General features: G+C 46.3%; 1 protein-coding gene across 1 annotated transcript; it reads left to right on the forward strand.

The window, feature by feature from the left end:
• The first annotated feature begins 384 nt into the window (after positions 1 to 384).
• LOC6899149 (uncharacterized) lies at positions 385 to 16408 on the forward strand. Its single transcript, XM_002136339.3, has 6 exons — positions 385 to 1418; positions 12992 to 13290; positions 13504 to 13682; positions 14011 to 14989; positions 15056 to 15679; positions 15753 to 16408. Exons 1-6 carry the CDS (start codon positions 1019 to 1021, stop codon positions 15879 to 15881), a joined length of 2610 nt encoding a protein of 869 aa, XP_002136375.1. The 5' UTR covers positions 385 to 1018; the 3' UTR covers positions 15882 to 16408.
• Positions 16409 to 17472: the final 1064 nt, after the last annotated feature.

The following is a 17472-nucleotide window of genomic DNA, read 5'->3' on the forward strand; positions in this document are numbered from 1 at the left end:
CATGCAAACATGCACGTGCAACATACATACATAAATACAACGCGATTACAACATAGCCGATGACGCAGGGCTTTTGCTTTTCGTACGAAGCAGCTCTTCCAAGCTGCTCTCTCTCGCGCGCTGTCGCTCTCCCAAGCTCCCCAGCATTTGTGGCTCTCTCTCTCTCTCGCTCATTTCTTTCGGCGGCACTTTCGTTGGCCCACCGCTAACGGTACATCGTCGGCACTCGGGCGCTCACTTACGCTTTCAAGCTCAAAGCTGGGCTGGGGAGAGCTTGAGCTTGAGTTTGAGATCTTTTTGGGGGCTCTCACGCGTCGCTGCCTTGGCTGCTGCTGCTGCTGCTGCGGCTGCTGCCAGTACTGCTGCGACGCCTACTTTTTTGGGGCTGCGTTTTGTAAATTTTTCACATATTTTTACAGCTGCTCAAGACGCGCAGTCGCGATTCGTAGACGTGCGTTCAATCCAGGCGGTCGTCGCTTGTCGCAGTTCCCAAAAATCTTTCAAAAATCTGCCCAAAAAATCTCGAGCCCAGCGCGTGTGTGCCCCAACCCAACCCCTGCCCAGCCTGCCCGAAACGACACAAAACAAAAGTAAAAGTGCCAAAAAGTTTAAAAAAATAAATCAAAGCAGAATACAAAACAAACAAACACAAAGAGGAAGTTCCCAGAGCCCCCAAAAGCTACACTGGAAAATAGAAAACAAAAGAAGAAAGGAGTTTCGTGTGCTATCAATTTTTTTTGTCGTTGCATTTTGTTTTTGTTTCTGGTGAAAATGATATAAGAAGAAAGATCATATACAATATATATGTAAATATTTCATTTAGCACCAGCCCGAACCGACATTGGATACTTTTTTTGTGGTGTTTGCATATTCTTTTTTTTCTGTGAGTGTATTTTCTGAGTGAAAGTGAGGCAGGCCGTTGAGCGCAGAGACGTCGCAGGAACGTGCCCGATCAATTTGTGGGCCACTCACACACACCCAGACCCACAGACACCACCATCATACCATCTTCACCCGAATGGTAATGATGGGTCACCAGCAGACGATGCTAGTGCTGGCGATGCTGCTTTCGCTCCTGGCCACCCCCCAGGCGGCCATCGACAAGGACGAGGGCAAGCAGTCCTCCTCCTCCTCTGTGAGGCACAACATCACCGGCGACCAGCACAACGTGATTAACCTGAGCCTGCACCCGGGCCTCGCCCTCCCCCTCCCCACCACCAACGAACCCCCGCTGCCATCCGCCATCGATCTGGCACACGCCCGCCGTCTGCGCGATGCCCTCAACGTGTTCGATCTGACTCTGCTGGCGGATCAGTGGAGCAGCCTGGAGGCCTCCGGCGCCCTCGGCTCCAACTGCAGCAGGGACATGCGAAACTATCTGAGCGGCCTCAGCGACTCCAAGATGTGGGCCGTCAAAAGTAAGTAAAGATCTCTAAGAGGATCCTTCTACATAGATCACCTTAAATAACAACGATTTGGGCTGTAGAGAGCTGTGTTTATGGATATCAAAATGATCTCACATCCAGATCCAGATGTATTTTCTGCACATTAAACCATTTCGTTAAGCTGGGATCATTTTAAGACTTCAAAATTGTAGCTTAAGCACACCTTAAGATTCCACTATTAGGATTAAGGCAAGGAATATCCCTCACTTAACAAATTACTCCAAGTATGCAAGTGAATGAAATCGAATCTTCCTTGCTTCATATCAAGCAAATTTCAAACATTAGAGAAATTTTAGCTAAAGATCAGATATCAACCGATGACATAAGCTTAGGAACTATAGCAGAACCATCATAGACCAAGAACCAGGTGGTTATAATTCGAATACTTCGAATATCTAGTTTTTTTTGGAAGGTTTCCCTTTTTTAATGAATTTCACACTTATTCCCATCATATCATATCGCAGTTTCCTCACCGTCGGAATGGTTTCGGCTTAAGATTATTGTTGGTAAAGTATCTGTTGTGGCGCGACTCATTCGATGCATTCGATCTCTTCTACCGTGTGTGTCTGCCCGCGGCCCACGTTCGCACATTAAACGTGCCATTCGCCGATCGCCGGATCGCAGTTTTGCAGATCGGTGGCGACTTGTTGTGGCGAGGCGTGGCGTGGCGTGGCGCATGCTCTGATCGCAAATAGACGAACTCGCCCAAAAGCACACAATCTACATAAGTGCACGATACTCGTACGATACGATACGATCGCGATACCCGATCGCCAAGGTCGCAATTAGTTCTTGCCCCGGTCTTGCTGCAGTGGCAGCAGCCGCAGCCAGAAGCAACAACTCAATCAAATTTTTGGCTAGTGCAGTCGATTTTTTCGACTTTGATTTTCCAGTTCATTTTTCTACGCTAAATTTTGGGCAAATTGGTTTTCCCTCTTTTTGTTTTTCCACCAATTATGTCTGTGGCGATTGTTATTGAATAACGGTTAAATGGTAATATGCACTGCTTGCATTGCACTGCTTGCAGATTGTCGGATCAGCTGGGAGCAGCTGTGTGCAGTTCTTTTTTTACTGTCGAAAGCTAACCAAAGCAAACACAACGGCGGATCGGATCGGAACGGAACGGACCAGAGCGGAGCGGAGCAGGCAGGCAGAAATTATGAATAAATGTGGTGCGACTCGTTTTATTTATATTGGACTTTTCTTTTTGGTTGCGCAGCCGCAGCCGTCACCGCCGTCCAGCCCCAATCCTATCGATTCCAGCAACCTGAGACCGAAACCCCACTGACCAACTGACGTACGTACGTCGTTGCCCACTAAGCCACTCACTCACTCACTCACAGACTCACTCACTCTCCCAGAGCCTATCCGAGAGTGCGGTATGTGAGATGCATGTGTGTGTGTGTGTGTGTGTCTGTTGCGCTGGTTATGTAATCAATTAACACGAAAAAAATGCTGGTGCAAAGACGAATCCATGAAGAAAAAAGAGAAAGAGCGGGAGAGGGAGAGAGAAAAACACACACCGACAAAAAATAAAAGTGTTTGGGTTTCTTTCAAAGTTTCTTTTTTTTATTACGACCAAAAAGCGTTGCACCATGGGCCCGGAAAGTGAGCATAATCGTAATCGTAATCGTACGAGTAATCGTAATCGTAAGTAATCGCTGCAAGCGATCTTTTACGAGGCCTTTTCCCTCGATCCACGGATTCAGTTCAAGTTCAGCAGTTCAGACAGGGAAAGAAAGACTGCGATTGAATCGCACCCCGGGGAAAATAGTGGGAAAAGCTGAAAAGTTAAATCCATGGCATTGTTGACTCTTTGGGGTGAATCCCTGAAAAGTATCGATACATCTTATGCACCCTTCGGCCACCTATTATCAGTACTCGTACCTCTGTTAGATATTATCATAGAAGCTGTTTCTTTCCCTACCCCTTTCATACCCCCATACCCCCTTTCATTCCCTATTCTTCTCTACCGTTTAGGCTCACTTCCCAGTGCAATATTGCCCCCATATCCTCCTCTGTATTTCCACAGTTTTATACATTTCGCTTCACTTTCGCTCAAGTGAAAAGTGGCTGCTGTCTTGCTTCTCTGTTGGACATGTCTGTGGGGGAGCTGGGGAGCTGGGGAGGTGGCTTTCGGCGGCATCTATGTCAATGTCTTCATGTAAGCATTATTACATGAGCGCCACCACCGCCAGCACCAGGGCCACCAGCACAGTTTTTCCTGTTGGCCGCCGCCGCAAACGAAAACGAAACCGAAACATAAACCGGACTCTGAATCCATATGTCGTCAGGTCTTTGGAGCTCTTGGGGCTCTTTTAACTGGTTGGAAATTGGTATTTAAACGCTTCGGACATCATTTCCAGCCACTGGTTTGCTGCGGTCTATCGCAGTATCTGGTGCACAAGGCGACCGATGGCCAAGATCAATGGCTAATAAATTGTGGCCGTGTTAGCATTTTGCTGCAGTTAGCTGCCACTTTTTTCTGTGTGTGTGTGTGTGTGCTGCCTGCTGGCAGCTACGCTTCGATGATTTTCTGCCCGATTTGCTAAAACCCGATTGCCAGATGAAAGACTTTGGCTAAGTTGAAGGTTGAAAATGCACAGCCCATGACAGAACAACGCCAGGCCGATGATGGTGTCAAGTGGAAGGCTGCATTCCGCTACGGTCTGAGGTCGGAAAACTATTGTTTGGAGTTGTGGAAACGAAACTTAGAAGTGTACATCTTCTAAAGAAAACTATGCAAAAATGAGGAACATTCCTGGTTATTAGCATGCAGAAATATGACTGCAGAGAATGTCATAAGAGATAATTTATGATCTTTCTGGGTCCCGTCCTTGGAACTTCACCATAACAAAACTAAACGAACGCCCTTTCTGAAGTTGAAGTTCAATTTTTGTTTGCGGTGACTTCTTTGGCGTTTGTCTAATTTGGGATTCCATTTGCGGTTTCTTTCTCGGTTCGTTTGCCGTGTGGCAAGGGGCAAACACCGGACGAACACCGGACGAACCCCGGCCGGGTTCGGCAAAAGTCTAAGAGGAAGTGCAAATATTGGCACAAGACTTCATCAACCCGGAGCATCGCCATCGTGCGATCTGCAAACTTCCTCAAAAAAAAGCTTTCACAATTTGTATCTCATTTGTTGTTGCTCTTTTTTTTGATTTGCAAATATTCCAGGAAAAGAAAAATTATAAATTGCAACGTAGTATTTGTTTTTTCTTTGTGTCTGTTTGCCTGCTTGTCTGTTTTCCGTTTTTTCGATTGTTGCTTTTTGTTATTACATATTATTATTATTTCTGTTGGCTGTAAAAATTACCAAATCCCAAATTGACCTCGTGTTGCATTTCACCTGTTTCCCCAGAGCGGTAAAGAGCGGCAAAGACCGGCACAGAGGAGGAGGTGCGACAGGTGATTGTGCCAAAAAAACGAAGCCAAATGTTAAAAAAACTGACAATTGATCGAGGTTCGAGGCATTGGTTCCATTTCGGCTGCGATTTGGCAGCCTGTTTTCTGGTCATTAGTTGGTCACAATGCAACACACAACGGCTTTTGTTTAATTTTTAGGCCAATATACTTAGCCGACTTTTGTTCGGGACTGGGAGTTTGCAGAGGCGAAAGGGGGGAGTGGGGAATGGAGACTGGAGCTTGGAGACGAGGTAACAGACCCAATTACAGTCTTTGTGCGAATTGAAACGTCACGCAACATAATTTCTACGGCTTTCCCATCTACAAAATATTTCTTGCCTTTGCTTTTGCTTTGCCTTTGCTGTGGATGTAAATATATGGCTTATCGAAGCGGTGAAGAAGAAGTGGACCCCGAAATTGCACAAGAAAAACAAAAAAAAAACCCCGAGTCGCCTCAACAGCAGCAACAACAGCTAAATTTACAACAGCCTAGAGATGGGCATGGCTTCGTCGTGCCTCAAAGCTGCATTTCGTGCCAGTAAACGAGACTTCCCTTGCAAAAAGGCTCAGTTTTTAGGGCTTAAGTCTCTAAATATCTCTATCAATGCCGATTTTGGCGAACAATATACACGTCTAGAGTACTAGGGTTAGATCTCAGAGACTATAGCGTTTGAGCTATCGAATCTTGTTTGCAGCATTCTATGATATCACACTGAATCAAGTTTGCTTCCAATATTCCCCATGCCGCATACATGTAAAGAAAACGACTCTCAGGTATCTTAATGTCGAGGAACGTGTGCCTAGTCCTGGGATGTGCCTGCCTCACAAACTCGGCCGGCTCTCATCCCTAGTTAAGACAAACAAGTCTCTCTCCCGCGCTCGCTCCAGACTTCTCCCCCTCTCTCTCTCACTCCCTCTGTTTGTGTCTCTTGGTATCTCTTCTGGTCAGACACAATAGCGTCGTCGTAGTCGTCGTCGTACAACATCAAAGCCTAGCCCCTTATGTAATGTAACTTTAATTTGATTGTTGCAATGTCTTGCAGTTTTTGTTGCTGGTGTTGTTGTTGTTGTTGTCTGCTGTTTTTGTTTGTGGCAGCTCGGCAAAAACGACAACGACAGCTCCAGCAGCGAACGATTATGGCCAAGACAACTCGGGCGGCCGGGGCGGGCCAACAACCCAAATGCAGGCTGCTGTTGGCCACTGCTGGCCGCTGCTGGAGTGGTAACTGAATCGTTATTACCACTTCGACAATTCGTATGTAAAATACTTTCAACTCTGACCGACTTTGCGGTGGAGATTTTCCCTCCGCGTGGCGGCAAGTGCGAACGCGAACGCTTACGCGTTGTTTTATTGGCCACCAAAACGAATGACTTGGGCAACAAACTCGTTTCTGGTAATTGTGCGTAATTAAAAGCCAGTCAAGCGACGGTCCGACTGTCAGCCGAAGCGCAATGCAATTGACCAGCAGCCAACTGCCAGAGACGTTAAAGGTCTAGGACAAATATTTGACCAGGCGACAGCTATGGCTAAGAACTGGTTGGCTAGAGAACACTCGAGATATTAGATCCAGCCACTGGAGCCCCACTTGAGCGACTCTTGATCATCGAAGAACATTTTTATTGATTTAATGATCATTGAAAGATCATTCATCGCAATAATGGCATACCATTCAAAAGATATACAACAAAGGAAGGAAAACACAACATTGCCGCAAAATTAAGGCATCATTGAGGAGTGACAGATTGTAAGATTATATCAATGCGGATTCCATGAGGAGAATAGGAGCTAACCGAACCTCGCATCACATAATAATACTTCCAGAATTTCGGCATAAGTAAGAGTTCATTTAGGGGAATGATCTCCCATTTATGCCAGAGTGCCAAAGTCCTCAACCTCCAGGTGGCCAGACGGCTATCATTCGAAGGCACAGCCAAAGATTAAATTCAAGTTAAACTTTGCTCTTGAGCTCATTTCAACCTAACCGTCTAAGGCAGTAAACACGAAATCCATTTGACCATTTGGACGAGCGGCCAACGCCTAAATGCCACAATTAGGCAACCATCAACCAGCCGAGCAGCCGACCAACCAACCGTCGAAACACTTGCATCTTTACAGCTCGCTACAGATGATAATTAGACGGCGGAGACAATCGTTTTGTCATCGATTGTCGCGCGTAATTCCTCTAATTCGTTGATCGTCGATCGCAGATCGCAGGTCGCGAATACTGCTCGATCATTCAGGGAGGGGTACGATTTGTGCATATGTTTGCCAAATCCATTTGGATTTCAAGTTTAATGCGACACTCGGTCTTGGCTCTGGGGCTTTGCTAATAAAGCGATTTCTATGGCCAGTGGCAAGCGAAGCTCGAGTTGCATTTGTCCCCGAAGGTCCATACACACACACACACACACAAACACACACCCTGCTGCTCGTCATTCCTGAACCAGATTCGAAGATCGATCGATTGCGGATGGGTCTCTGTGCCATAACCGATATTGATATACACTCATTAACATCTTGGCCCTATTTGCATTTGACACTGGCACTGGGACTGGGGCTGGCACTGGGGCTGGCACTGGTGCTGGAGACAGCGACTCTTTCCGTTAGGTAAAAGTCGGCCCCAAAGCAACGATCGTCTCTGGCATTCGCGACGTGCCTGGCATTCATTCCGAGTGAATCAAAACGAATCGAATCAAATCGGTTATGAAACGACCAGAGCCACAATTTGCATGAGCTCTCAAATTTGGGGTTATTGACCATAATTGCATTTTGGGGGTGGTCGTGTCGATTCATTATAACGAATTAGGATCGAATTTTGTAGTCCCTTACGCAATCGACAGACAGACAGACGGAAACGCAATGAAAGAGGTGTTCCATCTTGAAAGGGATAAGGGAATTTTCTGCGAAAAGAAAATAGACAGACACATGTCTATTTGGCTAATTAGATATTCCGCCGTATACGTATCGGAAGGCCAATCGGTCGATGCATCATGACTGTCCATATTTCGGGCTAATTATTCAACAAATATTTGGTATTACTCAAAGTAATCGTTTCGGCAATGACTCTCGACTCGATAATCTCCATATGTGATTCACAGTCTGCCCTGCTGCAGCCCTGAAGACGAAAGAGTAGCCATAGCCACCGATCCACCGATCCACCGATCCACCGGTCCACCGAACCACAACAAACTGGTTTCCCCTCGCAAAAGAAATGCGCAGAAAATAGACCATCGATGGGCCGATCTCTCATTACGCAAAAGCAACCGAGTGACCGACGCGACGGCCATGCCACGTGTCAGTGACCAAGAGTCCGATGTCTCTCCAGGCAGGGACCGAGGCTCCGAGGTACCGAGAAATACCAGTTAGTCACGAAACCAAACCCAAAACTGAAGATGCAGCTGACCTTGTGCCGAATCTCGCTTGAAAAGATACAGATAGACCCAAAGACATACAAGAAAGAGAAAAAACCCCAAGACCCCTCCCTCCCCCGATAAGCATAAAAAACAAATGAAAAGAAACAGCCAAAGACACGAACCAACTGCCACTGCCACTGCCACTGCCACTCCACTCTCACTCTCTGTCTCGTCTGGTATCTGTTGTCTGGTGTCTGGGTGTTGGCGTCGAAAGCCCCAAAGGCAACGCCAATCGAAGGTGGGCTCTTGATAGACACCCACCATGCTACATCTTGAACCCCCAACATTGACATTGAAAACCCAGAGAAAGAGGGAGAGAGTGTGAGCCAAGGTGTTTCCAGGTCCCCCCGTCCGACGAGACCTGAATAGCAACTGCCAACTGCCAACTACCAGACCAGGTACAAAGTCTTGACAGTCAGGAAGTCATTGGGAATACTACCATCCATGCGGAGCAGGAGGCTGTCTATCGTTGCTCGACGATCTGTTTTGCGCATCTTCGAGCATAAAATTGCCAAACGAGTCGCGTTTTTACGAGCATTATGCGACTCAATTAGGCAATGCCGAATGTAATTATTACACTGCGCCGCCACAAAGCGAATAAGTACTCGCACTCGCACTTGCACAGACAGACAGACAAATATACAGACAACAAAAAAATAAAAAAGTAATTATGAATTATGGCTGAAATAACGACGGAGAATGTCAGCGAGCCCATAAGCGTTGATCGACTGTGATATCATGACGAGAAATAATACTCGTAGTACGAGTAATCGTACAAATAATTCGTAAAGGAAATTATCAAGGAAGTGATGATGAGCAAAGAAATCCAGTGCTCAATAGCTTAAGAAGTGTTTAGCATCAATTAAATACGGATACCTGGCTACATCTATTCTCCAAAGATCAATGATCCACAAAAATTAGCTACAATGTTATGGTCGTGTAATGTAGGGATGATCTTCAAAGTCTGCCGCAATTATTTCATTTTTCTAAATTGATCTACGATGTTCTGGGTATTCGGAACTACTGATCACTAAATGTTACTAAGCAGATCATTAGCATGAGAAAAGTTCACAATAAAAGTATGGATATCACTTCAAAAACGATCCTGTAAAGGTAAATCCTTGTCTTCAACTCATGGACACACCCCACAGATCAGTTAGTAGATTAGCTTTTGAATGTTTCAGGTGTTAATCGAAATCTCTTTCTGCTTGATCCTATCCTGTCGTGTGAAGGGTTGCCGTTGCCACTGCCCCACCCATGGGATCGCATCATCTCTTCAACAGCACATGTGTCACAAATACCACAGAGAATAAATTAGCGATTCTCAGGGTTATGAGAGATCGCTTAGAACATTTGATGCCTGTTACCCCTCAGATGGGCGGATAGATGGGCTTCTTTCAAGTTCAAAGACTTTGCGTGTTATATGTGGGGGGGGGGGGGGGGGGGGAATTGTTTGCTAGAGTCTTAAATCCACAACACACGCCTCTAATGTCTCCAACATTAGATCTGTCTGTCAGTTTGTCCATCTCCGGGTTCTAATGACCATAACAAACATCAAGACGAGGGGGAGCAGCAGCAGCAGCCCATTCAGAAAAGAAACAATCCAAGCAATACCCCAAAAAAATGAAGATGATGTACAAATTCAATAAGGAAATGTGCTAACATTTTGCGGTAATTGTGTGGCCTTTGAACTGATCGTTTGACCAGAGAGATACCTGAGAGCCGTACCTGGGGCCTGGGGCCTGGGACCTTGTATGAAACTTCGCGGGCAATACAGAAGTCGATTGATTTACTGTGCCAATATTTACGCCTGTTATTAATGTTGTACTGAGAGATTTACGAGATGTTTCAGCAAACAAGATCGTGAGCATGATACTCAGGGCGCGGGGAATCCGAGTTATGCGTTTAATTATCGTTTGTTTCAAGAGCAGCCTGAGCATACATCATGCACCAGCTGTAATAGCTCTAACCTCTTTGCCTCCCATGGTTTTTTCAGAATTCACACATACAAAATAAATAACGCGTTGAACCACTCCCAGAACGCAAAAAACAAAAAGCTATGCAAACATTTTGCACAGTGAAAAAAGGAAAAACAAACTGAAATTAGCTGAATCGATGATTCGACTGGAAGATACCCGTACTTTACGGCTCTCTTCAAATTATCAATTACACGACCATAACAAGTTTGGGTGGATCGTAAAAAGATTAAAGACCAAGAATAGAGTTGTTGATTATACGAACTCTGACTGCAAGAGTCTTATGTAACAAGATGTTCAGCTACAGATATGTTTGTGAGCCGGTAGATTATGACATAAGTCTATCAGAAAGATCGAAAACCATATAATAGTTACTGTTTACTGTCCGCTGCGTACACTCCCCCTGATAAAACCTACCCCACGAGGTCCCAGGTATAAACAAAATTTTTATGGATTGCAGTGCAATGGGGGGGCTCTTCTGACGCAGGTCTTATAATAATAAGTATATAATTTATTTAATATTTTTAGCCCCTTAATTGAACAGTTAGCAGTTGAGACGCGTAGGCGGGCTGGCAGACCATTTCTGCAGCTATTTTTATGTGTTATTTGATTTATTTTCGATTTTCGGTCTTTGATTTTGTTTGCCATTTCGCAATGAGAGCCCGAAAGGTTTATCAACACAAAAAAAAAATATATATATCAAAGAGTCAAACAAAGGAAAAATTATATTGGATGTACAATAATAACAAACTATTTGCCGTCGCCGGCACCGCCGCCACCCCCTACTATTTATTGCCATTATATTTATACAATCGTTTCATCAATCAAATGGATTTCAACAGCTTTGTCACTCATTCAACTGCCTGATGGCTGATGGCTGACGGCTGATGCCTGGGGACTGGTGCCTGCGGACTGGGCCCCTCCCTAATTATGGTCGAGTGCAATCGGTTTTATAGTGTGTTAACACATTTGTTTAACCCGCTCTATGCTTCTATGCTTTGTGGCTGCCTTTGTCCTTACCTTCAGAAATGACGAGTACATGCCCTCACCCACCCGTACTCGTATCTTAATCTTCTTGCAAATATTTTTTTGTATGTACATGTTCAAGTGCACAAATGTGATCTTGGATTTCAATGGAATTCCCTGTGAAAGATACACGAGACAAGGAAGGGCACTGCAGGGTATCTATAGTATTTGGTGGAACATTGGAGTGGACATACAATCCAATATCTGGAGTTTAGTTTCTTCTGCATCTGCAATGCCTAATCCCCGATTCCGACCCATATACTGTACGTACTCGTAAATTGGTGGCATTGAACGACCTTCCCTTACCGTTGACAAGAATAAACGATATAAATCTGTTTTGTAGTTTTCGGTTTTTTCGGTAGCCAAAGCCAAGTTCATCGGAAACATGCAGCCGGAGATTGGGTGACGACTCTCCGGCAAATCGAGCATTGTCATGTTCGGTTGTTGGTCTGTCTGTCTGTCTGTCTGTCACCTTGATAAGCTCATTGTCTGTCTGTCTGCCTGTCTGTCCCATCTGTTGATCTTGTTCGACTTCGGGCTTCAGCTTCCATTTACCGAAAAAGCGTTAAACGCTTGAATGACACGTTCAATTGAACACAACCCCAAGAGAAGAAGTGGTACGATACGAGCGCGTATACAGATATCTGTGTACTTATCTTATATAGATAAAGATATATATACATATATATGTGGTATATGTATATGTGATGAAATGCCTACTGCGGACAGCAAAAGACCAAACAAATCAAATGACCTCAATCGCTAAATTAAATTGAAAACATGTTTAAACATTACACAAAGAGCCGACACACAGATATGGTGGACGGACAGACAGACAGAGAAAGAGAGCGAGAGAGAGAGCTGAAGAGTGTTGTAAAGTGTGGTGAAGTGTTGAAAGTGTGTTGGAGGACCAGTTAATTGTTTCAATTTGGCACATCTTTTCGATTAACACTAGCAATTTCAGCACATCCATTGTCACATGGGGAGCTGGGGAGCTACTCAATCCACCCCATGGCCATGGCCATGTTTTATATAACCTTACATGTACGAATGAATGTCTTAGATATTCGCACAATTCCTGTTTTGGCCTCAAGGCTTCTCCTTCCTCCAGGGGAAGTGGCAGTGGAAGCTGAAGTGTAAACAACGAGACCCTGTCCATGTAATGGAGGCACATTTTCCTCTATAGCCGTAAGATTCGTTGCATGACTTCCAGCATCCCATTGGCCACAGAAAAACAGGTTGTCCCAGTCTCAGGTCTCAGTCTCTGAGGGCGACTGGTTCCGAGAGCCACTGCAAATGAGTCAGTGGCGAGTGGCAAAAAGGAGACTACTCGGATAGTGGGCCCCGAAACTGCAGTCACAGACTGCGCTACAGTCCGGCCAATAAGGCTGATCGGTTTCTTCCAAAAAAAGATAAATCAGAATAAAACCACAGCTCTAGAGTGGACTAAAGGAGGCTAAGCTTTGGTAAATCGGTACTTTTATGGTAGGGTAGGGGCATTGGCGTCGGGGCAGTCACTTATCCGCGATGATGATGGCGTTGGCAGCTTGACGGCTTCACTGCATTACATAATTCCAGCTTTTTGTGCGCCACATTCACAGACACAATCACACACACTGAGGCCCAATGAATGGTCGGGGGGGTTTAGCAATTCCTGGTGCCCTTCTCTTTGCTTATCATCGCCTTTACTTAACTTTAGTCAACTTGACTTTTTGTTGCTTGCAGTGGACGATGCTTCCGGCCATTATACATCCGGTTTCTTCTATGGCAACAACTATTGGATGGGTTCGTTGGCCCTTTGCGATGCCATTGACGATGGCCGGACAATGGTTGCCACCGCCGCCAACGGCAAGGACAACAGCTCCGCCTCGGAGGACGCCGCTCTCCCGAACCGAAACAGTGGCCTGCCCTTCGCTGCGGCCCATACCCAGGCCTACAACACCGTCTACAATGCCCCGCCGCCCTTTGAGCCCGGCTTCTATGTGATCAAGATGCAGCTAAACGAGACGCTGCCCACAGAAGTGGTAAGTGCTACATGTCCATCATTTGTGGGCTGCTCGATGGCATCATTTCACTGTTTCGTAAATGCTTGGCTGTATTTCTTTGGCGGCTCATACAATGTGTCATCTATCCTGTTAGCCATCGAAGGAATCCAAAATCCATCCCAGATCCCAATCCGTCCCCTAAATGTATGTTCGAGTTACCTAAACCTCTTCTCTATCGCCCCCAATCCCCAGGTGCGCACCATTTACGTGGGCATGTGTCTGCCCTCGAGCTGCTCCATTCCCGACGTCCACGAGATGAGCAGCCATGCCCGCGTGGAGCTGCCGACGCGGGACCTGCGCGTCCTGGACATCCGTGTGCCCACCGACAAGGAGTTCAACATTTGGGCGGACAAGACCTTCTGCCTGCTGATGTAAGTGGCCAAAATTCCAATTCCAAATCCAAGCCAAATCAAATTCACTTTCAAAAGTCATCGGCGGCTGCTCTAACCAATTGCCCAAACAGAGAGATTCGGAGATTTGGATTCGTCTCTGTCTTTTGTGTGTTTGCGTTTTGTTTGCCATTAGCATTTTGAGATACTACTCGTAGTGTGAAATCGGTTGGCAACTCTCCCCCCTCCCTTCCCCCTCAATGGAGAGATAGTTTTCATAAAAAGCGAAACTCTTCGGGGCACGCCTCCGTCTGTTTGCCGCGACAATTAGCGAGGAGTAATCGAACCGTGTTTTCCTCTTCCTCTCTAGCGTCGTGTCGGGCATTGTAATGGGCCTGATCTGCTGCGGCACCCTGTACGAGATCTACCTGAGGAGGCGCCTCAAGGAGGCGCTGCGTCGCCAGGACAAGGAGATGATGAACAACAGCGAGACGAGCTCGGGCATCGGCTGTGCCTCCTCCGACTACAGCGACACCATGACGGCGCACGATGATCCCCTGAAGCACGCGTCGACGCACACGTCCCAGTCCAGTTCCCTGAAGCAGTTGGACCAGTTGGTCCTGAATCTGCCGCCGCCGCTGACGGGCAATGACAACGACAGTGGCAATGGACATCACGATCACCACGGGCACGAGCACGAGCATGAGGACGATCATCATGGGAGCAGGAGCAACAACAGCACCTCGGATGAGCATCTGGAGGGGCATCTGCACGAGCCGGAGAAGCTCAGCATCTACTCGGAGCTGCTGCTTTCCTTCTCGGCGATCACGAACTTCAATGCGATCTGCGATCGCAATGTGGGCGCCGACACGATACCCTGCATCCATGGCCTGCGTGCCTTCAGCATGGCCTGGGTGATCCTCGGGCACACCTGCATCGTGGTCTTTAAGTACTCCGACAATATGGAGATGCGCAAGGAGGTGGAGCAGAACTTCTTCTTCCAGGCCATCACCAACGGCCCCTTCAGCGTGGACACGTTCTTCTTCATCAGCGGCTTCCTCATCTCCTACATCTACTTCCGCACCAATGCCAAGGGAAAGCTGAACAAGCTGAGCAAGGGCGCCAATGAGTTTACGGCCGGAACGGCCCATTTCTTCGGATTGGTCGCCTATCGCTTCATGCGCCTCACCGCACCCTATCTGTTTGTGCTAGGCGTGGTCCAGGTAACCATGAAGTATCTGGCCGCATACTCGATCTTCGATCCCCCCACCATGGATCACATCACCTGCCCAGACTACTGGTGGCGCAACATACTGTACATCAACACCCTGTTCCCCGTCGACGAGATGGTAAGTACTTGCAACAGATCGGGTCTAAATTATCTCTAATACCATCGTCCATTTATCCCACTGTAGTGCATGCTCTGGAGCTGGTATCTGGCGAATGACACACAGTTCTACATGATCGGTGCCATCATCCTGATCGTGGGCGTGCGGCACTTCAAGCTATCGGCCATTACCACGTTGGTGTTCCTGGTGCTGTCGTGGATCACGACCGCTGTGATCGCGTTCACCAACAACCATCGCCCGAACACCGACGATCCCCTGGCTCTGTTCGACAAGATCTACGACAAGCCCTGGACCCGTCTGGGGCCCTATCTGATCGGCATGGCCGTCGGCTGGATCCTGTTCCGCACCAACTGCAAGATCCGGCTGCCAAAGCTTACAGTGGCCACCGCCTGGGCCCTGGCCATGCTCAATCTCTTCGTGCTCATCTTCGGGCTGTACCAGACCGATCTGTCGCAGTTCACGGCCGCCGCCTACAGCTCGCTGAGCCACTCGGCCTGGGCGCTGTCCCTGGCCTGGATCACGATCGCCTGCTCCACGGGCTACGGGGGCTATATCAACTCCCTGCTGTCGGCGCCCTGCCTCTATCCCTTCTCGCGGGTCACCTACTGCGCCTACCTGGTCCATCCCATTGTCATACGCTCGATGGCGCTCAACTCGGATGCGCCACTGCATTTGGGCGGGGATCTGATGGTAAGCTATTGAATGAATGAATACTCAAGTGTGGAGCCTCGAAGATCTAATCTATCTATACGTTTCTCTGTAGGTCGTCATGTTCTTCGGTCTGACGGTCGCCTCCTACTTCCTGTCGTTCGTTGTCTCGATGTCCTTCGAGGCGCCCGTTGTCACAATGCTGAAAATCTTGTCACCTAGTCGAAAGAAACGTCTCGCCTAAAGACCAAACCTACACCTAAACCATACCCCAAAAACCATCCCAAAACCCATACCCGATTATTTATGCGTTACTATACATACACAATCCATGTTATCATGTTATCTATTCCTCGTCCTTGTCCTTGTCCTCGTTCTTACTCGTATCTCCCCCCCAAAACCTCATTCGAACTTAATCAAGCAATGCCCACATATTTATAGCATCGTTTCATACACATACTCGTACACGATTCTAGTTCAGATCGTTTTCTATATATATAAACATAAATATATATGTATGTATCTACGTATACTCCATGTATCCCTGACTCCTTCGTTTCTCTACCATTCCATTGAAAGATTTCTGCGGAAAAATCTCTTCTATTATTTCTCATACTGTTTTTGTTTTCATAATGTGTACATTTTAGTCCTTTAATTTATTCCAATGGTTTGGAAACTTTGTGCGCGACGATGAGTAATACATACATAGTACTTAATAGTAATAATTATACGAAACTATAGTACCTAATTTTATAAAATCATGTTGTATATATATGTACTCTATGCTATATACTGTTATATATAAATCTTTAAATAAAAACTGCTACCAAATACAAGTTTCCGCTCGGTTTCTAAAAACAATTATATAGATAAGCCCAAGAGTATGCTATGCACTTATTTCTACATGACTATTTTACATTAATTCGTTGGCGCCATCTACCAGCTAGAGTACGCTACTGATGGGCCCTCTTACATTGTCCACCCCTGGCAATAACAGGTTAAGACAGTGCTGGCAACTTTTCAGCAGGAAAAAAAACTTGGCTTAAAAAAAACCATAAAAAAATAAACGTAGTTGATGGTTTCAACCATTTTCTAGTAATATCCTTTCATTGAAAATTAAACTTTACCTTATTTATACAATGCTAATGGTCTAATCTACATACATAGATGTACAACTTGGTACAGCGAACTTTCTGGTCTTCGACTCTAGCATTCGGCCATCATATGCTTCGAGACGCGTAAGTGAATTAGTAGAAGCCGAAAAAGCGAAACTTTTAGACCGAGGTACCAGGCGAAAAGAAATCTGCAGCAGGCAACTTTAGCGAGTACTCACTTTTTGTTGCATACTTTTGGGGATGAAATAAACGAAGTTGCGTTCTGCTAATTTCTGTTTGCCTGGTGCCCAGAATTTAAATTTGTAATTTTCGGGTATTTGACGTCGGATTTATATTGCAAATTGTCTTTGGCTATATCCCGTCTATATATGGACCGATCTGGCAAGGCATGTCATTTCCTGATCGGGGGAGTCCTGCCAATCAACTGGAAAAAAGGAAATTCGCGAAAATCGTGATAAAATTGATGTCCTATTTTCTGATGGCCATCTATTTGCAGTACTCTCCTTATCAAAAAAGACATGCCACGCCCCGATCGGCTGCCGTATCGCTGAGATATAGCGTGCTGAATAACCAGTATCTCAAAGATATGCACATCCAAATCTTCGGAAGACTATATCTCACACAAGTAGAGCCCGATCGGTCGATTGGCAGGACTCTCCTTATCAAAAAAGACATGCCACGCCCCGATCGGCTGCCGTATCACTGAGATATAGCGTGCAG

This window comes from Drosophila pseudoobscura, chromosome X, assembly GCF_009870125.1.
Source record: "Drosophila pseudoobscura strain MV-25-SWS-2005 chromosome X, UCI_Dpse_MV25, whole genome shotgun sequence".
NCBI lineage: Eukaryota > Metazoa > Arthropoda > Insecta > Diptera > Drosophilidae > Drosophila > Drosophila pseudoobscura.

Bases quoted from the DNA above. Each gene is read 5' to 3' on its own strand.
- LOC6899149 (XM_002136339.3), top strand. From the start codon at position 1,019: ATGGTAATGATGGGTCACCAGCAGACGATGCTAGTGCTGGCGATGCTG. The intron at 1,419-12,991 runs GTAAGTAAAGAT...TGTTGCTTGCAG, and splicing joins CAAGATGTGGGCCGTCAAAA to TGGACGATGCTTCCGGCCAT. The intron at 14,990-15,055 runs GTAAGTACTTGC...ATCCCACTGTAG, and splicing joins TGTTCCCCGTCGACGAGATG to TGCATGCTCTGGAGCTGGTA.